Below are 23,773 nucleotides of genomic sequence, written 5' to 3' on the forward strand. Positions count from 1 at the left end.
CTCTCTCTCCTCTCTCAGGCTGTCAGGCAGCAGTGTGTTCTCTCTCTCCTCTCTCAGGCTGTCAGGCAGCAGTGTGTTCTCTCTCTCCTCTCTCAGGCTGTCAGGCAGCAGTGTGTCTCCTCTCTCCTCTCTCAGGCTGCCAGGCAGCAGTGTGTCCCCTCTCTCCTCTCTCAGGCTGCCAGGCAGCAGTGTGTTCTCTCTCTCTCTCTCAGGCTGTCAGGCAGCAGTGTGTTCTCTCTCTCTCTCTCTCAGGCTGCCAGGCAGCAGTGTGTTCTCTCTCTCTCTCTCAGGCTGCCAGGCAGCAGTGTGTTCCCTCTCTCCTCTCTCAGGCTGCCAGGCAGCTGTGTGTCCCCTCTCTGCTCTCTCCTCTCTCAGGCTGTCAGGCAGCAGTGTGTTCTCTCTCTCCTCTCTCAGGCTGTCAGGCAGCAGTGTGTTCCCTCTCTCCTCTCTCAGGCTGTCAGGCAGCAGTGTGTTCCCTCTCTCCTCTCTCAGGCTGCCAGGCAGCAGTGTGTTCTCTCTCTCCTCTCTCAGGCTGTCAGGCAGCAGTGTGTCCCCTCTCTCCTCTCTCAGGCTGTCAGGCAGCAGTGTGTTCTCTCTCTCCTCTCTCAGGCTGTCAGGCAGCAGTGTGTCCCCTCTCTCCTCTCTCAGGCTGCCAGGCAGCAGTGTGTCCCCTCTCTCCTCTCTCAGGCTGCCAGGCAGCAGTGTGTCTCCTCTCTCCTCTCTCAGGCTGTCAGGCAGCAGTGTGTTCTCTCTCTCCTCTCTCAGGCTGTCAGGCAGCAGTGTGTTCTCTCTCTCCTCTCTCAGGCTGTCAGGCAGCAGTGTGTTCTCTCTCTCCTCTCTCAGGCTGTCAGGCAGCAGTGTGTCTCCTCTCTCCTCTCTCAGGCTGCCAGGCAGCAGTGTGTCCCCTCTCTCCTCTCTCAGGCTGCCAGGCAGCAGTGTGTTCTCTCTCTCCTCTCTCAGGCTGTCAGGCAGCAGTGTGTTCTCTCTCTCCTCTCTCAGGCTGCCAGGCAGCAGTGTGTTCTCTCTCTCCTCTCTCAGGCTGCCAGGCAGCAGTGTGTTCCCTCTCTCCTCTCTCAGGCTGCCAGGCAGCTGTGTGTCCCCTCTCTGCTCTCTCCTCTCTCAGGCTGTCAGGCAGCAGTGTGTTCTCTCTCTCCTCTCTCAGGCTGTCAGGCAGCAGTGTGTTCCCTCTCTCCTCTCTCCTCTCTCAGGCTGTCAGGCAGCAGTGTGTTCCCTCTCTCCTCTCTCAGGCTGCCAGGCAGCAGTGTGTTCTCTCTCTCCTCTCTCAGGCTGTCAGGCAGCAGTGTGTCTCCTCTCTCCTCTCTCAGGCTGCCAGGCAGCAGTGTGTTCTCTCTCTCCTCTCTCAGGCTGCCAGGCAGCAGTGTGTTCCCTCTCTCCTCTCTCAGGCTGCCAGGCAGCAGTGTGTCCCCTCTCTCCTCTCTCGGGCTGCCAGGGAGCAGCGTGTTCCATCTCTCCTCTCTCCTCTCTCAGGCTGTCAGGCAGCAGTGTGTTCCCTCTCTCCTCTCTCCTCTCTCAGGCTGTCAGGCAGCAGTGTGTTCTCTCTCTCCTCTCTCAGGCTGCCAGGCAGCAGTGTGTTGGAGTGGCAGTAGGTTCTGGGGGTTGAGGCTTGTGTGTGTGTGTGTGTGTGTGTGTGTGTGTGTGTGTGTGTGTGTGTGTGTGTGTGTGTGTGTGTGTGTGTGTGTGTGTGTGTGTGTGTGAGGTGGGCTGTCTTTATGGTCCTTCACACAGGTGTTACTGTGGCAACAGGAAAATAACTGGCTTGCCATCACACACAGTCTCCTGTTTTCCCTTTAAAGCAATCTGTTACTCATTATGCTAGTGTACACACCTTACCCCCTCCATCTCCCCACAGTCTCTGTCTGTTTCTGGTGTGTGTGTGCACCCATTCGCCTGTCTGTCCACTGTCCGTCCATCTGTCCATCTGTCCGGCCCAGGGATACTGTGTCTCATCCTTTAGATCCACAGTGACCAACGACCAAACTAAGAGGAAAACATATTTTCCCCGTGTAATGTCTACTACTCCCTCTGTTCCTTTTCATGTGACAAAGACTGGCGGGCACCCCACACCCACACATGATTAACATCGCCCACAGACCTGTGAACAGAAAGACCTAGAGAGAGGGCCAACAATTATGACTCATTGTGTTGGTGGTGCTGAGAGACTGAATAAAATAAGCTTCCCCCCCCTCTCTCTCTCTCTCGGAGGGGGGGCACAAGCTCTGCAGATAGCATATGAACAGGTCATAAGTCATATCTAAATGTTTAGAATGACAGGAAATTTAAAACGGAAAATGTTCTCTCAGACACATGGCAAAATGTGTAGAATAAGGAAATTAGCTTAAAAACTGCAAAACGTGTAGAACAGTAGAAAATTAGCTTTAAAACTGCAAAATGTGTAGAACAGTAGCTGTAAAACTGCAAAATGTTCTTTGCGAAGCTGTGGTATGCCACTGTCCACTGTCTGAAGGAGGAGGAATCTGTGTGAGTCACACACAACACTGAAACTCAGGGACAGGATGCTCAGCTCCTGATGCCTGTGGTGTGGCTGTGGTTGTTGTGGCTAGCTCTGGTCCACAGCCCCACAGTGTCTGTGGTGTGGCTGTGGTTGTTGTGGCTAGCTCTGCTCCACAGCCCCACAGTCTCTGTGGTGTGGCCGTGGTTGTTGTGGCTAGCTCTGGTCCATAGCCCCACAGTCTCTGTGGTGTGGCTGTGGTTGTTGTGGCTAGCTCTGGTCCATAGCCCCACAGTCTCTGTGGTGTGGCTGTGGTTGTTGTGGCTAGCTCTGGTCCATAGCCCCACAGTCTCTGTGGTGTGGCCGTGGTTGTTGTGGCTAGCTCTGGTCCATAGCCCCACAGTCTCTGTGGTGTGGCTGTGGTTGTTGTGGCTAGCTCTGGTCCATAGCCCCACAGTCTCTGTGGTGTGGCCGTGGTTGTTGTGGCTAGCTCTGGTCCAGGGCTCCATAGTATCAATTAGGGCTCTATATCCTACTCTAGCTACTGGATGGAGCACGAAGGAGCAAGTGGAGGAATATTTTGCATCCTACTTTATGCTCTTCTTCTGTAAATTACTGCTCACAATTTCTAATATATTCTCTCATTCAGCATGTATTAGTGCCGTTGCAAAACATTGTTCAACAAGAATTTCTTATTGGACAAGTTCAGGTAGTCGCTCCCAGTTTAGGTTCATTTTCTTTCATTTGGTGTCTAGTGGATAAGACCTGGATGAGCTAATAATGTAATAACAAAGCATCTATTATTTATCAATCAGGACAACTCTAGTATAAGAGACTGTTTTTTTATTCAACATTACAGCATTTTACCTTACCTGTACAATGTGTTTATTGAACCCTTATTTCACCAGGTAAGTTGACTGAGAACACGTTCTCATTTACAGCAATGACCTGGAGAATAGTTACAGGGGAGAGGAGGAGGGGATGAATGAGCCAATTGTAAGCTGGGGATGATTAGGTGGTCATGATGGTATGAGGGCCAGATTGGGAATTTAGCCAGGACACCGAGGTTAACATCCCTACTCTTAAGATAAGTGTCATGGGATCTTTAGTGACCACAGAGAGTCAGGACACCCGTATAAACGTCCCGTTTAAATGAAAATAATAAACATTTGAGAATAAATTACAGTTAAGATACATCTGAATAATGATAAAACATTTGAACAATTCTTAAAGTGATACATCAAATCACTTGAAACAAGAAAGAGATTTAAAGCTTTGAACTTAATAAAATCAATTAAATCGAAATGTGACACTTAGTCTTTGTTTTTATGTGGATATTAACACATTAACAAAATAATATTGAGACAAAATATAAATAGAATTCAGGCAATTCCAATTTTTAATTAACAACTGCGTTTGCCAAAAAAGACATTAAAATGTAATGTTTGTGATTAAGATACTGCATCATATTCACAAACAAGAGTAAGGAGGAATGTTATTGAACATAGGCAACTGTGCTCAGAGCTTAGAGAGTGAAGCCAAACAAAGGACGCTCATTTCACAGTGCATTCGGAAAGTATTCAGACCCCTTCCCATTTCACACATTTTGTTACATTACAGCTTTATTCTAAAATGGATTAAATTGTTATTTTTTCTCTCACCAATCTACACACAATACCCCATAATGACAAAGGGAAAACAGGTTTTTAGATTTTTTTGTTGCAAAACTATTAAAAAACTAACAGAAATACCTTATTTACCTAAGTATTCAGACCCTTTGCTATGAGACCCGAAATTTAGCTCGGGTGCATCTTGTTTCCATTGATCATCCTTGAGATTGTTTCTAAAACTTGATTGGAGTCCACCTGTAGTAAATGAAATTGTTTGGACATGATTTGGAAAGGCACACACCTGTCTATATAAGGTCCCACAGTTGACAGTGCATGTCAGAGCAAAAACCTAGCAATGAGGTCGAAGGTATTGTGTCGAGGCACAGATCTGGGGAAGGGTACCAAAACATTTATGCAGCATTGAAGTTCCCCAATAACACACTGGCCTCCATCATTCTTAAATGGAAGAAGTTTGGAACCACCAAGACTCTTCCTAAAGCTGGCCACACGGACAAATTGAGCATTCGGGGGAGAAGGGCCTTAGTCAGGGAGGTGACCAAGAACTCGATGCTCCAGAGTTCCTCTGTGGAGATGGGAGAACATTCCAGAAGGACAACCATCTCTGCAGCACTCCACTAATCAGCCCTTTATGGTAGAGTGGCCAGACAGAAGCCACTCCTCAGTAAAAGGCACATAATAGCCATTTGGAGTTTGCCAAAAGGCACCTAAAGGACTCTCAGACCATGAGAAACAAGATTCTCTGGTCTGATGAAACCAAGATTGACATTTTGGCCTGAATGCCAAGCGTCACGTCTGGAGGAAACCTGGCACCATCCCTATGGTGAAGCATGGTGGTGGCAGCATCATGCTGTGGGGATGTTTTTCAGTGGCAGGGACTGGGAGACTAGTTAGGATCGAGGGAAAGATGAGCGGAGCAAAGTACAGAGAGATCCTTGATAAAAACCTGCTCCAGAGCACTCAGAACCTCAGACTGGGGCGAAGGTTCACCTTCCAACAGGACAACGACCCTAAGCACACAGCTTGGGTGACCCAGCCTTAGCCTGGACTTGAACCCGATCGAACATCTCTGGAGAGACCTGAAAATAGCTGTGCGGTGACGCTCCCCATCCAACCTGACAGAGCTTGAGAGGATCTGCAGAGAAGAATGGGAGAAACTCCCCAAATACAGGTGTGCCAAACTTGTAGCATCATACCCAAGAAGATTCAAGGCTGTAAACGTTGCCATAGGTGCTTCAACAAAGTACTGAAAGTGTCTGAATTCTTAAGTAAATGTGATATTTCCGTTTTTTTTTAAGTATACAGTTCAGAAGATTTTGAAAAACCCGTTTTTCTTTGTCAGTATGTGGTATTGTGATGTCATTGTGGGGTATTGTGTGTAGATTGATGAGGGGAAAAAACAATGGAATATATTTTAGAATAAGGCTGTAACATAACAAAATGTGGAAAAAGCGAAGGTGTCTGAATACTTTCCAAATGCACTGTATATACTGTCACAGTGTGATCTTGATGCCTTTGCTCCACTAGGAGATAAAAGGATAAAGTCAAGTAACTGTGATCAGAGCTCAGGTCTTCAGTCGTAGCCTACTCACCAGTCAGAGTAAACACATTAAGGAGATTCATCTTCTAGTCCATAGTACCTTGACCAGGCACTAATGTAGTCAGTGTGATTAGGGTCGAGACAGGTACAGGAGTGTACCTTCTATAGTGTTCATCAGCTCTCCGGGTGTAGTTTCCCTTGGTACAGATCTAGGATCAGCTGTCCCCCAATCCTATTGTTAACCATTAGTGGGGAAAACTGACCCAAGATCAGCGTCTAGGGGCAACTTCTAGGGCCCCTATAGTGTTGGAATGGCCGCCTTCTGGATCCCCATAACTGTGTCATAAAAGCAGTTCTCATTGACCACACAGGTCAGGCTCTGCACACTGAAGTCCCTCCCCAGCAGGGCATTAAGGTCCACACACTGGGGGTCATTATCCTGCCCTCCTGGACCCTGCAGACTGCTAGCCCTCCTCTGGGCAGCAGGATGGGGCTGGTGGGGCCCCGGTCTGAGGTGCTCCTGCTGGGACGCAGCACTCCTCGGCCCGGCCTCCTCTGTGAAGTTGAGTCTCTGGAGCTGGGCCTCCAGGGCGCTGGTCAGGGAGCACAGCCGGGCCCTCTTGCCCAGCGTGGTGACCTCCAGGCTGGGGAGGCCCATGGTGGAGCGGCTGTGAAGCTGGGGCTCCGAGTGGGTGTCTCCCGGGCAGGGTTGGGTTGCACCACTGGACACACTGCCGTCGTCAGAGTGGTGCTGGTGGCCTGCAGTACTCATGGCCTGCAGTTCCTGTTGTCTTCTCCAGGAGCCGGCTCTGACCGGTGCAGGCTGGGTCCTACGGAGGGAGCCTAGGTACTCTCTAGAACCTCTCTCTGATAGGAGGGGCCTACAGGTCCAGTCTCGAAGGGAGCGAAGAGCTTTCACTACACTGGCCTTATTCTCCAAACCACTGGAAAAGACACATATAGATCCATATGAGATCAAGTCAATTAGGCACTGCCATGTTAATTCCAATGTATATATTTTGTTCTTCTGGCTTTTTCATGACAGATAAAACATTCATTATCTCTGTCATTTTCAATGTCACCTGCTGCAGAGCTGGAACACGGTCTCTGGTCTCCCCTCCACCTGAGACTTGGTATGGACCAGCTCCCAGATACATGGGCTCTCCGTTCCTGCTGCGTTCCCCAGGCGGACCTGCACCGCCGACCCCGGGACGAGCCAGCGGAACTTGAAGGCCTCCAGGTCCCCTGAGCGTGACGTGGTCTGGAGCACATTAACTCATTAGAACTCCAATGACGTCATATCACATGTATACAGCATGAAGTCACCAGTACAGTTTATCAGACGTGTTTGAGACTCACCATCCTCTTTCTCATCTTGCTGCGCTCACGGTACACCAGGATCACCGCTCTCTTGAAAACTGAGCAGAGAGGAAGGAGCAACTAGATTTTAAGTCAGATATTTTTGATTGTTGTAATAAACACACATTTGAACATATTTGAACACCATATCATCCAGTCAGTTATTCTGGTTCAACTCTTCATTGTAAAAAGTCCCACTCACCAAACAGCATTAGCTCAGGATGTTTCCTCATGCGACCCAGGGAGGGGAGAGGGTTGAGCCATTTTAATGAGGAGTGGATGAGGAACTCTCCCATGGAGATCTCTGTAACCTGGAGAGGAGAGAGGATGACACAGTCTGGGAGGTTAGTGGTTTAAAGGGTTCACTCTGTGATTCATGTAATTGTATAAAAATACTATAATATAATGTATATACACTACATGACCAAAAGTATGTGGACACCTGCTAGTCGGACATCTCATTCCAAAATCATGGGTATTAATATGGAGTTGGTCCCCCTTTGCTGCTATAACAGCCTCCACTCTTCTGGGAAGGCGTTCCACTAGATGTTGGAACATTGCCGCAGGGACTTACTTCCATTCTGCCACAAGAGCATTAGTGAGGTTGAGCACTGATGTTGGGCGATTAAGTCTGGCTCACAGTCTGCGTTCCAATTTATCCCAAAGGTGTTCGATGGGGTTGAGGTCAGGGTCTGTGCATAGAATGTCATTGTATGCTGTAGAATTAAGATTTCCCTCCACCGGAACTAAGAGGCCATCTACTTTGTCTCACAGATTATTTGTCTCACAGATTATTTGTCTCACAGATCACATGTCTCACAGATGATTTGTCTCACAGATTATTTGTCTCACAGATTATTTGTCTCACAGATCACATGTCTCACAGATGATTTGTCTCACAGATCACGTCTCACAGATTATTTGTCTCACATATTATTTGTCTCACAGATCACATGTCTCACAGATTATTTGTCTCACAGATCACATGTCTCACAGATTATTTGTCTCACATATTATTTGTCTCACAGATCACATGTCTCACAGATTATTTGTCTCACAGATCACATGTCACACAGATTATTTGTCTCACAGATCACATGTCTCACAGATTATTTGTCTCACAGATCACATGTCTCACAGATTATTTGTCTCACAGATCACATGTCTCACAGATGATTTGTCTCACAGATCACGTCTCACAGATTATTTGTCTCACATATTATTTGTCTCACAGATCACATGTCTCACAGATTATTTGTCTCACAGATCACATGTCTCACAGATTATTTGTCTCACAGATCACATGTCTCACAGATTATTTGTCTCACAGATCACATGTCTCACAGATTATTTCACATACACTCAGAATTTTACATACACTAAATTGACAGCTTGGAAAATTCCAGAAAATGATGTCATGGCTTAAGTAGCTTCTGATAGGCTAATTGACATCATTTGAGTCAATTGGAGGTGTACCTGTGGATGTATTTCAAGGCCTACCTTCAAACTCACTGCCTCTTTGCTTGACATCATGGGAAAATCAAAAGAAATCAGCCAATAAGAAGAATTGTAGACCTCCATAAGTCTGGTTCATATTTGGGAGCAATTTCCAAACACCTGAAGGTACCACGTTCATCTGTACAAACAATAGTACGCAAGTATAAACACCATGGGACCACGCAGCCGTCATACCGCTCAGGAAGGAGACGCATTCGGTCTCCTAGAGATGAATGTATTTTGGTGCGAAAAGTGCAAATCAATCCCAGATCAACAGCAAAGGACCGTGTGAAGATGCTGGAGGAAACAGGTACAAAAGTATCTATATCCACAGTAAAACGAGTCCAATATCGACAAAACCTGAAAGGCCGCTCAGCAAGGAAGAAGCCACTGCTCCAAACCCGCCATAAAAAAGCCAGACTACGGTTTGCAGCTGTACATGGGGACAAAGATCGTACTTTTGGAGAAATGTCCTCTGGTCTGATTAAACAAAAATAGAACTGTTTGGCCATAATGACCATCGTTATGTTTGGAGGAAAAATGGGGAGGCTTGCAAGCCGAAGAACACCATCCCAACCGTGAGACACGGGAGTGGCAGCATCATGTTGGGGGGGTGCTTTGCTGCAGGAGGGACTGGTTCACTTCACAAAATAGATGGCATCATGAGGATGGAAAAGTATGTGGATATATTGAAGCAACATCTCAAGACATCAGTCAGGAAGTTAAAGCTTGGGTCTTCCAAATGGACAATGACCCCAAGCATACTTCCAAAGTTGTGGAAAAATGGCTTAAGGACAACAAAGTTAAGGTATTGGAGTGGCCATCACAAAGCTCTGACCTCAATCCCATAGAAAATCTGTGGGCAGAACTGAAAAAGCATGTGCGAGCAAGGAGGCCTGCAAACCTGACTCAGTTACACCAGCTCTGTCAAGAGGAATGGGCCAAAATTCCCCCAACTTATTGTGGGAAGCTTGCGGAAGGCCACCCGAAACGTTTGACCCAAGTTAAACTATGTAAAGGCAATGCTACCAAATACTAATTGAGTGTATGTAAACTTCTGACCCACTGGGAATGTGATGAAAGAAATCAAAGCTGAAATAAATCATTCTCTCTACGATTATTCTGACATTTCACATTCTTAAAATGAAGTGGTGATCCTTACTGACCTAAGACAGGGATTTTTAAATATCAGGAATTGTGAAAAACTGAGTTTACATGTATTTGGCTAAGATGTATGTAAACTTCCGACTTACACTATACAGTTGACGTCATTTAGCAGACTGGTTTACTTTTATCCAAAACGATGTACAAGCAACTTACAATCTTAATTACAAATTACAAATTACAACTTACAATCAAACTTACAAAGATTGCATACATTTTCATATGGGAGACCCCAGCGGGAATCAAACCCACAACCCAGGCGTTGCAAGCACCATGCTCTACCAACTGAGCTACAGAGGACCTATATCTTTTGTAATATCACTCATATAATGGTATGACTGGTTGGCTATGCTCTACCTCTTTCTCAGGACCACTCTGCTCTGCCACCAGCTGGTCAAACACAGTTCCGTAGTCCTCGTAGATCTTCTGCATCTCATTGATGTGACTGGCCACCTTCTCCATGGCTCTCAGAGCCTCTGATGGAGAGAGAGAGAAAAAGAGAGAGAGAAAAAGAGAGAGAGAGAAAAAGGGAGAGAGAAAAAGAGAGAGAGAGAAAAAGAGAGAGAGAGAGAGAAAGAGAGAGAGAGAGAAAAAGAGAGAGAGAGAAAAAGAGAGAGAGAGAAAAAGAGAGAGAGAAAGAGAGAGAGAGAAAAAGAGAGAGAGAGACAGACAGACAGACAGACAGACAGACAGACAGACAGACAAGTGTTACAGCACACACCAATAGAGCTCAAGCCTAGCACATCAGACAGACCTGGCAATGGGTGTGTGCTGTGTGTCTTATGGTTTCTGTTTGTGTGTGTGTGTGTACACATCCCTGTATGAGTCTATGCATGCTCATACATAAGCCCTGTCATATGTAGTCCTACCTGTGAGGTGGCTGTGCTCCTCGCTCTCTGAGTCGGTCAGGGAGACCAGCTGTCTGAGCAGCAGGGGGTACTTGAGCACCCTCTGGACTGGCTTAATGAGGTAGGACTCCAGGGTGGATGAGTGCTGCTTGGTGGGGTTTCTCGCCTCCAGGAACTGCTTGAAGGCCCGGTCCGTCTTCGCTGTAAACCGGAAATTAGGACTTAGGCTAAGTGTGTGGATGAATCGCAAAAGCAGGTATTGATTCCCTGCCTTTGCACTGGCTTTTCAGATGGCATTTATGATTAACTGAGTAGACGGGATATTTTGGTCTAGTGTAGATGAGAAAGCAGGCTTTTGATCCTCAGAACTTTCACTGACTTTTCACTTAGATGGCATTTTCTAGCCTATGGTTGAACAGGGTACTACTGTAAGTGGGATGTTCAGATCTAATGTACATGAGGTAGCATAGCTATCAGCCTTACCTCGTTCCAGAACCTTTTGGACTTTGATGTGGTTGGCACAGAAGCCGCTGTAGAGCTTGAAGTGGTCGGCGTAGTAGAGAAAGGAGCCCCCCAGCGAGAGAAGAAGTTTCTGGATGCAGAAAGAAAAAGAAGAGAGAATGCACACTTCCTGTAAACATCCAACAGGCCTACCTCTGACTAACACTGCAGTCAGTAGGCTAAGAAACATCCTGTTAATGAAACGTGAAGCTTTCCCACTAGACCTTCAATATGTGTTCCAAATGGCACACTATTCCCTACATAGTGCATTACTTTTGACCAGAACCCTATGGGAATAGGGTGCCATTTCACACATATCACCAGACTTGTTGTGGATATACTGTACCTTGAATTGTTCCGGGGTCTCCAGGGAGCTGAAGTTGGGGGAGGAGGCGATGCGCTCCTCCAGGGTGTGTAGGAACACTCTCTGGAAGTCTAGCATCTCAGGCAGACTGCCAAACAGAGACTCCATCTAGTGGAGGGAGGAGATGACAACAGTTAGAAACGAACCAGAGGACAGAAGATTATTGATCATTAGAAAGCCTTTATGGACACCATTTAGCTACTGTACATACACTACATAGCAAACTAAAATGCTACAAAAGTACAGAATAGAAGATGGAAAGAGATTTACAGATAATGTAACAGAGGTGGTTGGGAACCATGCTCATGTGATGGATAGACTTGTCTGAGATCTGAAGACTTGAGTTAACTCCCTAACACCCTGGTTCAAACCCCGGTTGTCACACGAACATACAGCTTACTAACAAGTCATAATCAAATAAGCACATACTGTAATGTAATGTTATTGTATTTGACATGTGCTTAGACATGTAAAATTGCCTATATTTAGACATTTTACATGTAAGCTATATTTTTTATATTGCCCACACCCATCTGTACTGTACCTCATCGTGGCTGAGGAAGGTCTCACTCTGTAGAGGCGTTAGGTAGATGTCAAACAGAGAGCCCAGGTCCTGAGGGACAGAGACAGAGAACAAACTTCATTAGACTGTGACTTCACCACTAACCGACAATAACATCATCACTATCAGAATAAAACATAATCACTATCAGACTGTGACATCATCACTATCAGACTATAAGATCATCACTATCAGACTATGACATCATAACTACTAGACTGAAACCTCATCATTATCCGGCGGTGACATCATCACTATCCGACTGGGACATCATCATTATCCCACTGTGACACCATCACTGTCACATCATCACTGTCAGACTATAACATCATCACTATCAGACTATGACAACATCACTACTAGACTGAAACATCATCACTATCCGACGGTGACATCATCACTATCAGACAGTGACATCATCACTATCAGACTGTGACATCATCATTCTCCTCAGCCTGACACATGGCGTTAAAGAAGAGGTTAAGTAAATATGCATTACACTAAATGCTACTAGAGATCGTTAACAAACAGCCACTTAGAGACCATTCATTTACGGGCAGATCATTAATAAAGAGAGACCATCAATTATAAATCCCCAGAGAGGATGTTCCAGCATTCTCTTAGATAGAGCAGCAGAATGTGAGGGACCCGTGTTCATAAAGTGTATCAGAACAAGAGTCCTGATTTAGGATCAGATCCCCTCTGTCCATTCATTACTATCTAAAACTCCTACTCTGATACATGTCGTGAATAGGCCCTGACCTCTCTTTTGTGTAGAAGTGCTGATCTAGAATCAGGTTCCCCTTGTTCATATCATCTATTCATCCTTATCTAAAAGGCTAAATGGATCCTAGATCATAACTCCTACTCTGAGACACTTGGTGAATAATGGGCCAGGTATGTACCTTGACGTAGGACTTCTCTGTGTCCACCAATTCCTGTATGACCTTACAGAGCCTCTCAGAGATGGACATGTGTCTGGGGCAGGGGGGCTTCAGGGTCTGGGGAACGGGGGCTCCATGGAGTAGGGGTTCCTCTGGCCCTCCACCACCACTGCCCCCGCTGCCCCACGGCCCTCTGAGAAGGTCTGGTTCAGGAAGCACACCGTCTCAACATTCTGAGGAAACAGAAGAGAGATGAGTCAGGAGAGATTCTCATTTCAGCTCTGAATATCAAATGACTGCCCTTTACTCTGGGGAGTTAAGTTACAACTCAGCCCTGAATCTACTGCGACAAGCACCTAATCATAATGCCAGTTAAAATCATCGACCCCTTCTGTAGTTCCGAGAGCATGTCTGTCAAACCTCTGTATTTGGAGAGGCAGAAAGTGCACAGAGAGCCAGGTCTATATCCTAAATGACATCCTATTCCCTAATAGTGCACTACTTTTGACGAGGGCCCATGGGTTTAAGCCAGGCTGCTGTATCATGGGCAAAACAGGATCAGAGAGATTTGGACACTGTGGGTAAACACTGCTATTAAGTTTTTCATAAGACATGAGACAGAGCAATTAACAGCATGATATCTGATACATAACCGGGAGTCTAGTTACTGAAACAACAAGTCACATCATATACTTCCATCCATCCACATTGACACCATTTTCACTCAAAGATGTTCAGTAGATTTGCCAAAGAAAGGCAGCACAATCGGCGGTAAACACACACACACACACCAGGCAACCCCCAGTAGCAGGAAGGATCCCGAGCCAGAGCTTTGCCCATTTGTCATCATAATTTCTCCTGTCAGGCTATAATAAAGTGCTGACAAACTGATAAATCCCTCTGGTTAGGACTGTTGTGCTGTGCTGCAATCCAGCTTTAAAATACCCTCTAAAATAGAAGCAAACGTGGACAAGGAAGGTGAAAATAAGCATGAACATTTATGGGCTTATTATTTCCTGTAACATGTGTTCTTTGTGTATCTCTCAGGAGCGTGTTGCCTATGTATCCTATAAGTTGTACCTACAGTAAGACCTGAACAGTAAAGACTCTCCTTCCCAAGCAATAACACCAGAACAACACTAGCTACAGTACCAATGCATAATCAGTGCAGTACAATACAGCAGGTCAATTCAAATTGAAGTCAGTCAATTCAGGAAATAAACTCAAATTCCAATTCAGTAATTGCATCTGTTTTCAATGATTTCTCAATAAACTGAAAAGGAGAAGCTAATTATTTGAAATGTTTTTTTGAATTTGAAATGTTTTAACTCAAATCACTTCCTGGATTGAGTGACTTCAATTTGAATTGACTCCAACCCTGCAGTACAGTAACTACAATAGAGAGAGGCATTAGATTACAGCAGCTACAGTAGAGAGGCACTAAATTACAGCAGCTACAGTAGAGAGAGGCACTACATTACAGTAGCTACAGTAGAGAGAGGCACTACATTACAGTAGCTACAGTAGAGAGGCACTACATTACAGTAGCTACAGTAGAGAGAGGCACTACATTACAGTAGCTACAGTAGAGAGAAGCACTACATTACAGTAACTACAGTAGAGAGAGGCACTACATTACAGTAACTACAATAGAGAGGCACTACATTACAGTAGCTACAGTAGAGAGAGGCACTACATTACAGTAACTACAATAGAGAGAGGCACTACATTACAGCAGCTACAGTAGAGAGAAGCACTACATTACAGTAACTACAATAGAGAGAGGCACTACATTACAGTAGCTACAGTACAACCAGCAGAGTGATCCTGTTGGCTGCCTGCTCGCGGGCCACACAAGAGATTACCTCATCCAGCAGCCCAGCCAGCATGTCCTTCAGGGACTGTCTGAGAGACGGCAGGGAGAAAGTCCCAGGGATGAAGTCCCCCACCCCCACATCATCCTCCTGGGACAGAACCCAGCACATAGCCCCGCTGGTGGAGCTAGATAGAAACAACATGCTACACGCCTGGCTGGGCGTTCTGACCTCCGCTGGTAGCCATTCATCCCCGGAGTTTGTCGAACCTGAGCCAGTACTCTCCTGGCCACTCATCTCATTTTAGCAGGTGCTCTGATCACCAACACAGGACACGCCATCAAACACACCACTTGCTGCTCTTAACCTGAGACACACACACACACACACACACACTCCATCTCACCTGGCCGAGCTGCTCCGTCCCATCAGCGGGTTGTGGTTGTTGTGACAGCTCCTGAAAGGGAGACGTTACAGAGCATTCTGGAAGCTCCTGGGGCAGCAGCACATCTGAGAGATAAGCAGACAGGACAGTATGATTCCAGATGGGCCAGAATGCTTGTGCACAAACACACACACCAACACACACACACACACCAACACACACACACCAACACACACACACATACAGGTGCTGAGAGGGAATTCCTGGTTTAAAGCACTGGAGGCAGTTTTACAGCAGTCCGTGGGATGAATGGTGGATGTTCTGTACTGGCGGGGAGGTTAAGTGCACCTGACTGGTGCCAACCACCATCGATCTGGCTTCACTACAAGCCCAGCAGGCAGGAGCAATTCATTTGGCCTCACACCTACTCTCGCAGGGGTCTTATACAGCTTACTTGGCCTCACACCTACTCTCGCAGGGGTCTTATACAGCTTACTTGGCCTCACACCTACTCTCGCAGGGGTCTTATACAGCTTACTTGGCCTCACACCTACTCTCGCAGGGGTCTTATACAGCTTACTTGGCCTCACACCTACTCTCGCAGGGTGTCTTATACAGCTTACTAGGCCTCACACCTACTCTCGCAGGGGTCTTATACAGCTTACTTGGCCTCACACCTACTCTCGCAGGGGTCTTATACAGCTTACTTGGCCTCACACCTACTCTCGCAGGGGTCTTATACAGCTTACTTGGCCTCACACCTACTCTCGCAGGGTGTCTTATACAGCTTACTTGGCCTCACACCTACTCTCGCAGGGGTCTTATACAGCTTACTTGGCCTCACACCTACTCTCGCAGGGTGTCTTATACAGCTTACTTGGCCTCACACCTACTCTCGCAGGGGTCTTATACAGCTTACTTGGCCTCACACCTACTCTCGCAGGGGTCTTATACAGCTTACTTGGCCTCACACCTACTCTCGCAGGGGTCTTATACAGCTTACTTGGCCTCACACCTACTCTCGCAGGGGTCTTATACAGCTTACTTGGCCTCACACCAACAGGAATAAACAAGTTTTTATCATCTGTTTGAAACAGAATAGAGACTATCATTATACACTGAGTGTACAAAACATTATGAACACCTGCTCTTTTCATGACATAGACTGGTGAATCCAGGTGAAAGCTATGATTCCTTATTGGATTCCTTATTGATGTCACTTGTTAAATCCACAGTCAGTGTTGATGAAGGGGAGGAGACAGGTTAAAGAAGGATTTTTAAGCCTTGAGACAACTAAGACATGGATTGTGTACGTTGTCAAGAACTGCAACGCTGCTAGGTTTTTCACGCTCAACAGTTTCCTGTAACTCAATATTAGGAAGGTGTTACCTAATGTTTGGCACACTCAAGTGTAAATTCAGTATCTGTTTTTCAACAATATACATAAACTTTGTTTGTCAGTGATTTAACAATGGCCTATGCTCATGCCAGTAATCAGTGATCTAATCACATACTATTGCATGATGTAATGAAGACAATAATGATCCTAGCTAGCTCCATCATGGAGTGACCGTGCTGCGCTGCCCAGACCAGTCAGACATGCCAGCTGTCTTCACATTCTCTTAATTGAATCAGCATGAGGCATTTGAATGTCTCCAGCCAGGCCTAAACACCCTGTGGAATTGGCTGGGCAGCATGGCATTCCCCTCCACAGACACACTGGCTGATTAATGATACTGCTGCCTGAGGCCCTCTAGTGCTGAAAAATGAAAACCTGCCGGTAGAAGACACTGAATGCCCTCCAGTAAACCAAATGTTGAGTTAGTTCAAATAGGTTAAGAAGTATCCCAATGTCAATAATAGTATCTGTATGAAGATGAGGAATGTGAACTTTAGAATCTTTAGAACAAGAAGTCCCGTTTTAAAACGTAGTCAATAAAGCGTTGAATTGGGAGCTTTAACAGTGTGAGGGCCTTCTTGTTCTATACTAGTATTCTTCATTAGCCCAGCACCTATGTTTTTAAGGATGTGCGTATGACCACAAACTTTTCTATAGAATGTGCTTTCTATACCTGTAGGCCAGGGGCCACAGTGGCTGGGTGGCGGTGGTGCTGGCTGCCAGGGGCCACAGTCTGACCAGACAGAGGTATGGTCCTCAGTGGTCGTGTCCTCTCGTCTGAGCAACAGATGGAGGGTCTGGTGGCTGAACAACAGGTGTGTCAGACCCATGTCCAGGGAGGACACACTGGTCCCATTCAGAAACAGGATCTCATCCCCCGCTCTCAGACCTGAGGGAAAGAGACATTACTAATCAGGCTGTTAGTGTTTGTCACTAGGTAAGATACATCATCTGTATTGTGTGTTCTATTCCTGAAATAAAGTCTGTTTATTTATGTTAAATAATTAATTGAATTAAGCTGCCTTCTTGAACCACCTTTACTATTGCAGTTTTACATTCCTAGGACAGTAGTGGTCCAGACAATTTTTTACATCTTGGTCAGAGCGCCAGCACACCATGACTATGAATTGACGTACCTTCAGTGAAAGCCAGTCCCTCTGGAGTGACCTCACTCACATAGACATGGCCTTTCCTGGTTCCGTCTACATGGCCCGTCACAGCAAAGCCTACAGGTGGGATAGGTCAGAGGTTAAAACAGTAACACATGATATTATACTGTAATAAGGTAACCGAAGTGTAAATAAGCATTTTTTTGCAAACACACACACACAGACACAAACAAACGCACACACACAATCCCCACTACACACAATCCCTACTCACCAAAGTCCACTGCTGTGTCTGGGCGGGACAGTTGTATGGTGAAAACATTGAGCGGGAAGACCTCTAGCTCATCATACACCTTTCAGAAGAAGAACATAGAAGAGTGAAGAAGAACTCATCAACACATAATCAATGTACTTCCTAAAGGGGCAAGAAATGTTGTCTCTGAAACAAAATGATAATAATCCTGGAATTATGGTTTAATATTGAAATGTATTGACTCTGAGATAACACAATAAGTGACTGAATAAATCAATGAATGCTTACCAGTGAATTGCTACTGTATAGCTGGGGCCTTACCAGGTCTCGTAGTGGGTCTGTGAGTGCTGTGGAGCTGGTCTCCGTGTCCTGACCCACCAGCCTTCTCACACGCAGGCAGTGCTGGCTCGGGTCCAGGTGCCTGTCCTAGTTCAAGACCCAAGTGAATGAGTCAATGTGCGACCCAAGTGAATGAGTCAATGTGCGACCCAAGTGAATGAGTCAATGTGCGACCCAAGTGAATGAGTCAATGTGCGACCCAAGTGAATGAGTCAATGTGCGACCCAAGTGAATGAGTCAATGTGCGACCCAAGTGAATGAGTCAATGTGCGACCCAGTGAATGAGTCAATGTGCGAACCAAGTGAATGAGTCAATGTGCGACCCAAGTGAATGAGTCAATGTGCGACCCAAGTGAATGAGTCAATGTGCGACCCAAGTGAATGAGTCAATGTGCGACCCAAGTGAATGAGTCAATGTGCGACCCAAGTGAATGAGTCAATGTGCGACCCAAATGGCTCCCTAATCCATATGTAGTGACCTACTTTTGATCAGGAAACAATGAAGCTACGTCCAGAATGCAATATTATTCCTTATGTTGTGCACTACATTTGCACTACACCACTGCACTACTTTTGACCAATACCCATAGAGGGCTGTATTTAAAAGTAGTGCACTATATAGGGAATAGGGTGCCATTAGTGACATCACCTCAGTGTGTCAGAAATGTTCAGTGTCTTCAGCTACGGTAGCTAGCTACACTCCCGCACAATCACTAACACTCTTCATGTTCCCAATCAGCTAAAATTATGCTGTAGTGAATGAACTTTCTATGGAGAGAAAGCATGAATTATTGAGGAATCCAGAGCAATTAAACTAGTAGCTGTTCTGTACAATTCTCTTCTATCATTCCCGGTTTGCCTTTAACATCCATATCAGTCACTGGAGAATTCACCGCAAAATGCTGACTTCAGAGTTAGGAGAGTGTTGAAATGTATTAATAATGAGGTTGATAGATGCAGTATGCTTACCTTACAGGCCAAAGATAGCACATCTGATACGAGGAAATCGGGTTTGATGTGCAGAGTAACTGTTTGGCTTTCGGGCATATTCACACAGACTGGAGGTTCCAAACTGCTGAACCAAGGGTTGCCTTTAGGTGGTGCTATCAACTGCACTTTGGCAAGAGCGTCCAATCTCTGTTACGGAGAGACAAAGAGGGAGGAGTTCATTTAGGTTTCTTAACTGACAATAGGTATTTTATAAATAGGTGTTTTATATTAAACAAGTTCAAATAATTAAATCAGGTATAAAACATCTCTCTTGGCATTGTGGTGAAAAGTTCTGAATTCTGTGACTTTTGCCACAAGATATTATTCTTATAATATTAATACACGATGACAAAAAAAACTCACATGAACAAAATGTATCAATCGTAGATGTTTAATTAAAACCCCAACAGAAATGTGTGTTTTCATGCCAGTCTCAGCTGACCTATGTGTCTATCGAACTAAAGCCAAAAGACATTGAAAGCACACAACAACAGGTCTGGGGGGGGGTCCCATTCTCTGGCCGTACAGAGGGCTGTCACTAGGTGACAATGGAATTCTCCGTCGGCCTAACCCCCCCATCCCCCAGACCCTCGAAGGGCTCTTTGCCCTCCTCACGCCTGCCTGTTTGCATGAAGCAGGGTCAACATACCAGGATGCTGCTGTGACAGCTGTGCTAACCCCGACCCCGTGTGAATAGAAAGCCCCCCCCCCCTCCATTCCTCCATCCCACCCACCCTCACTGGCCCCCATTAGGCTGAGATTGATCAACAACAATACTCCTCGACTAGGTCCCAAACGGCACCCTATTCCCTATATCGTGCAATACCCATAGGGCTCTGGTCACTATGTGCTCTGGTCAAAAGTAGTGCACTATATAGAATATAGGGTACCATTTTGGATGCACTTCTCCCTAACACCTGGTTCTAGAGCAAACATAGGGGCAGTATTTGGAGACTTTCTTCAACAAAGAGGAAAAAGGTTGATGTATCAAATGTATCCATGACAACCTAAAGTTATTGAATAGAATATTGCAATGTGGTTAGCTAGTGAAAGATGTGTTAGCTAGTGAAAGATGTGTTAGCTAGTGAAAGATGTGTTAGCTAGTGAAAGATGTGGTTAGCTAGTGAAAGATGTGTTAGCTAGTGAAAGATGTGTTAGCTAGTGAAAGATGTGTTAGCTAGTGAAAGATGTGGTTAGCTAGTGAAAGATGTGTTAGCTAGTGAAAGATGTGGTTAGCTAGTGAAAGATGTGTTAGCTAGTGAAAGATGTGTTAGCTAGTGAAAGATGTGGTTAGCTAGTGAAAGATGTGTTAGCTAGTGAAAGATGTGGTTAGCTAGTGAAAGATGTGTTAGCTAGTGAAAGATGTGGTTAGCTAGTGAAAGATGTGGTTAGCTAGTGAAATATGTGTTAGCTAGTGAAAGATGTGGTTAGCTAGTGAAAGATGAAGTGTTCACATATTTCCACTGGTTGCAGAAATTATGAGTTAACATGTTGGAAAATGTTTTCCGGACAAAGTGCTTACTGTACCTCAGAGCTGCTGTGGTTGAGGACATGGCCAGCAGGCACTCCAACACTTTGTCCTTCAACAACCTGCAACATGGAAAACACACACATTCATAAGTGACCAAGGAGCAGAATGCACACTAAAAATAACTACCTGGTCTATATTTACATATCTTTTAAAATGATCTCTCTAAAACCAAAGGTTTTGATACTATTCGGATCCAGACTGAGACCTAAATCAGCCTCGGGAGGATCTATGGGAAGAAATAATGGGTTTGGTGATGTTGAAATTACAGGTCTGGGAGTCAGGCAGATGGAACGGCCCTCATCAGGCTGGCGGGGATGGAGACTGTCTCCCCTTCACCAAGATACCAGTCTGCCCTCAGCAGAGATACCTCTACCACCACCAGCAGCAGGCAGGACCACCACAGAGACAAGATACCTTACCTGTGTCAACAAATGCCAACAGCTTACTGGAACTAAACAACAATCGCAGAACAAAGGACTCAAAATGCTTGAATGAGCTAGTCATTTTACATCTGTACCTTTTCTGACTGGCTGATTTGACTCGCTGACATTACAGCTCTCTGGAAGCGATTACAAGGCTCTTAAAGTGATCAACCCCCAATCACCCTACAATAAAAACAAACTGCTGTGCTAGCAGAGAGAAGGGGGTAGAGTAGATCCCCTTTGGTAAATGTGGGGCTGTAGGACGTTTAGTGGGACAGCACGGCGGTTTACACAGACCATCTGTTTGTCGCCATTGGGCTGGCATGCTGCAGCTTACAACAATTAACCACATGTGGCTTCTAATGTCTGTTCCATCTCTGTTCCATTGAGTGGTCTAGCTGGCCTCTATAGTGAGATTAAGCTTTCTCTGACTCAGCCTCATAACAAAGAACTTCACTGCTGGGAGATTTCTTCCTATCTGCCCCATGACTACGGAGGGAATCATGTACGGATTTGGGCACTACTGTACGTTTGACCTGTGTACAGAGATCAGAGGCCGTCATGTTATACACTGAGTGTACAATACATTATGCTCTTTCCATGACAGAGACTGACCAGGAGAATGCAGGTGAAAGCTATGATCCCTTATTGATGTCACTTCAATCAGTGATGACCAATGGGAGGAGACAGGTTAAAGAAGGATCTTTAAGCCTTGATACAATTGAGACAGAATGTGTATGTGTGCCGTTCAGAGGGTGAATGATCAAGACAAAAGATGTAAGTGCCTATGAACAGGGTATGGTAGTAGGGTGCCGGGCGCACCGGTTTGTGTCAAGAACTGCAACGCTGCTGGGTTTTTCATGCTCAACAGTTTCCTGTGTGTATCAAGAATGGTCCACTACCCAAAGGACATCCAGACAAGTTGACACAACTGTGGGAAGCATTGGAGTCAACATGGGCCACCATCCCTGTAGTCACTTTTTACACCTTGTAGAGTCCATGCCCTGACGAATTGAGGCTGTTCTGAGGGCAAAAGGGGGTGCAACTCAATATTAAGAAGGTGTCTGTAATGTTTGGTATACTCAGTGTATGTGTATTATATTACATAGTGACCATCTATTACCGTGATAGTTCTGATTACCCAGGCACCCCTGGGCATTACCAACGTATGCTGCCTGGATCAGCAGCATATGGACATGTGAGTTAACAGACTCCAGGTGTGACTGTGAGATGTATCTTTCAGAATGTTAACACAGAGCATGTGCAAGGGGGTGAAGTGGGCTTACTATGTATATCCTATCATCATATTATACAAGTCAATCTGTCTAATGTAATGTCCCACTGACTGGACAGAACTAAACAATGATGGTGGGGCAGAGGGGCCCAGTGTGGCTTGTCCTTCACAGGAGTCCTAAGGATAACAGATCCTATCAACATCCCAAAATAGACCACTCTCTGAAGGCTAGCTGTTTTATCAGACAGAGACAGAGGGAGATGCAGGCACTAAAGCTGGGGGCTTGGACAAGGACAGTGGTTGGGGCTGCAGCAGGGGCTGGAGCTGGGGAATAGTGCTGGGACTGATGCTGGGATAGGGGCTGGGGAATAGGCGATTGGGCAGGGACTAAGACAGGGGCAGTGGCTGGGACAGCTGGGATAGGGGCTGGGACAGCTGGGGGCTGGGATAGGGGCTGGGACAGCTGGGGGCTGGGATAGGGGCTGGGACAGCTGGGGGCTGGGATAGGGGCTGGGACAGCTGGGGGCTGGGATAGAGGCTGGGACAGCTGGGGGCTGGGATAGGGGCTGGGGCTTGGACAGTGGTGTTGGAGAGTACTGACTTGACTTCAATGACTGATGATGAGAATTTCAGCAGGTTGCTAACTACTGCCCCTGACCGGGGAAAACAAAACAACTCCCTCAATCATTGCCTCAGTTTGGAATGTTCCCAAACGACGTACAGGAAAGATAGCTTTACGATGAGCAGGAAAATGTTGCAAGTTCAACCCTGTCTGTCTGGCTAATTTATGGGTTGGCGAGGAGTCAGTTAGTGCTTGAAACACATTCCACTTCTTCTCTGCTGGATTTATCAAACATGCTCTCTGTTCAAAAAGCCTCCAGAAACGTGCTGTCGGGTCCGGAGCCAAGAGGTCTCTTGTAAAAGATTGTTTATACAGGTGATAGAAAGGAGAACGGGAAAAAGGCAAACATGGGCGCCGCAGCAAATGGGGTAGCAGGGGGTAACCCGCACAGATCTGTCCCAGCTGACAGGTTATGGGGTAGCAGGGGGTAACCCGCACAGATCTGTCCCAGCTGACAGGTTATGGGGTAGCAGGGGGTAACCCGCACAGATCTGTCCCAGCTGACAGGTTATGGGGTAGCAGGGGGTAACCCGCACAGATCTGTCCCAGCTGACACGTTCAGTTAACCTAATAAAGGCTTTGGGAGGGTAATCCAGAGGTTTATCGAGTACAGAACATTATCTGCCTCCTCAATGAGTTATTCTTTACTTTGACCACTCACGTGGGAGTGGGAGGTTCTAGGGAGGTTGTAGGAAGGTTGTATAATACCTGGGACATGGACTGCCTCTTCTCCTTGCTGCGTTTGGTCAGGCTGTCCAGACCCTTGAGGGAAGAGAAGATACCCCTCTTGTTCCGTGTCTCCCGGGAAAGAGATTGGCAACACCTCCGCAGGGTTGCCTCGTCACGGGTGCAGATCTG

At 46.1% G+C, this 23,773-nt stretch overlaps 1 protein-coding gene across 1 annotated transcript in view; it reads right to left on the reverse strand.

Moving 5' to 3' along the window:
* Window positions 1–3,270: 3,270 nt before the first annotated feature.
* The window catches only part of LOC115107620 (rho guanine nucleotide exchange factor TIAM2-like), a 65,058-nt gene continuing 44,555 nt past the window's right edge, over window positions 3,271–23,773 (reverse strand). Inside the window, 19 exon segments of the mRNA XM_029631069.2 lie at window positions 3,271–6,582; window positions 6,721–6,899; window positions 6,998–7,056; window positions 7,200–7,308; window positions 10,016–10,134; window positions 10,528–10,707; window positions 10,990–11,098; window positions 11,354–11,479; window positions 11,916–11,984; window positions 12,839–12,942; window positions 12,945–13,050; window positions 15,038–15,141; window positions 17,089–17,304; window positions 17,552–17,641; window positions 17,799–17,877; window positions 18,099–18,203; window positions 19,086–19,253; window positions 20,634–20,696; window positions 23,624–23,770. Coding sequence (XP_029486929.2) covers window positions 5,937–6,582; window positions 6,721–6,899; window positions 6,998–7,056; window positions 7,200–7,308; window positions 10,016–10,134; window positions 10,528–10,707; window positions 10,990–11,098; window positions 11,354–11,479; window positions 11,916–11,984; window positions 12,839–12,942; window positions 12,945–13,050; window positions 15,038–15,141; window positions 17,089–17,304; window positions 17,552–17,641; window positions 17,799–17,877; window positions 18,099–18,203; window positions 19,086–19,253; window positions 20,634–20,696; window positions 23,624–23,770 — 2,778 coding nt within the window. The 3' untranslated portion in view covers window positions 3,271–5,936.

This window comes from Oncorhynchus nerka, linkage group LG24 (genome assembly GCF_034236695.1).
Source record: "Oncorhynchus nerka isolate Pitt River linkage group LG24, Oner_Uvic_2.0, whole genome shotgun sequence".
NCBI classification, from domain to species: Eukaryota; Metazoa; Chordata; class Actinopteri; order Salmoniformes; family Salmonidae; genus Oncorhynchus; species Oncorhynchus nerka.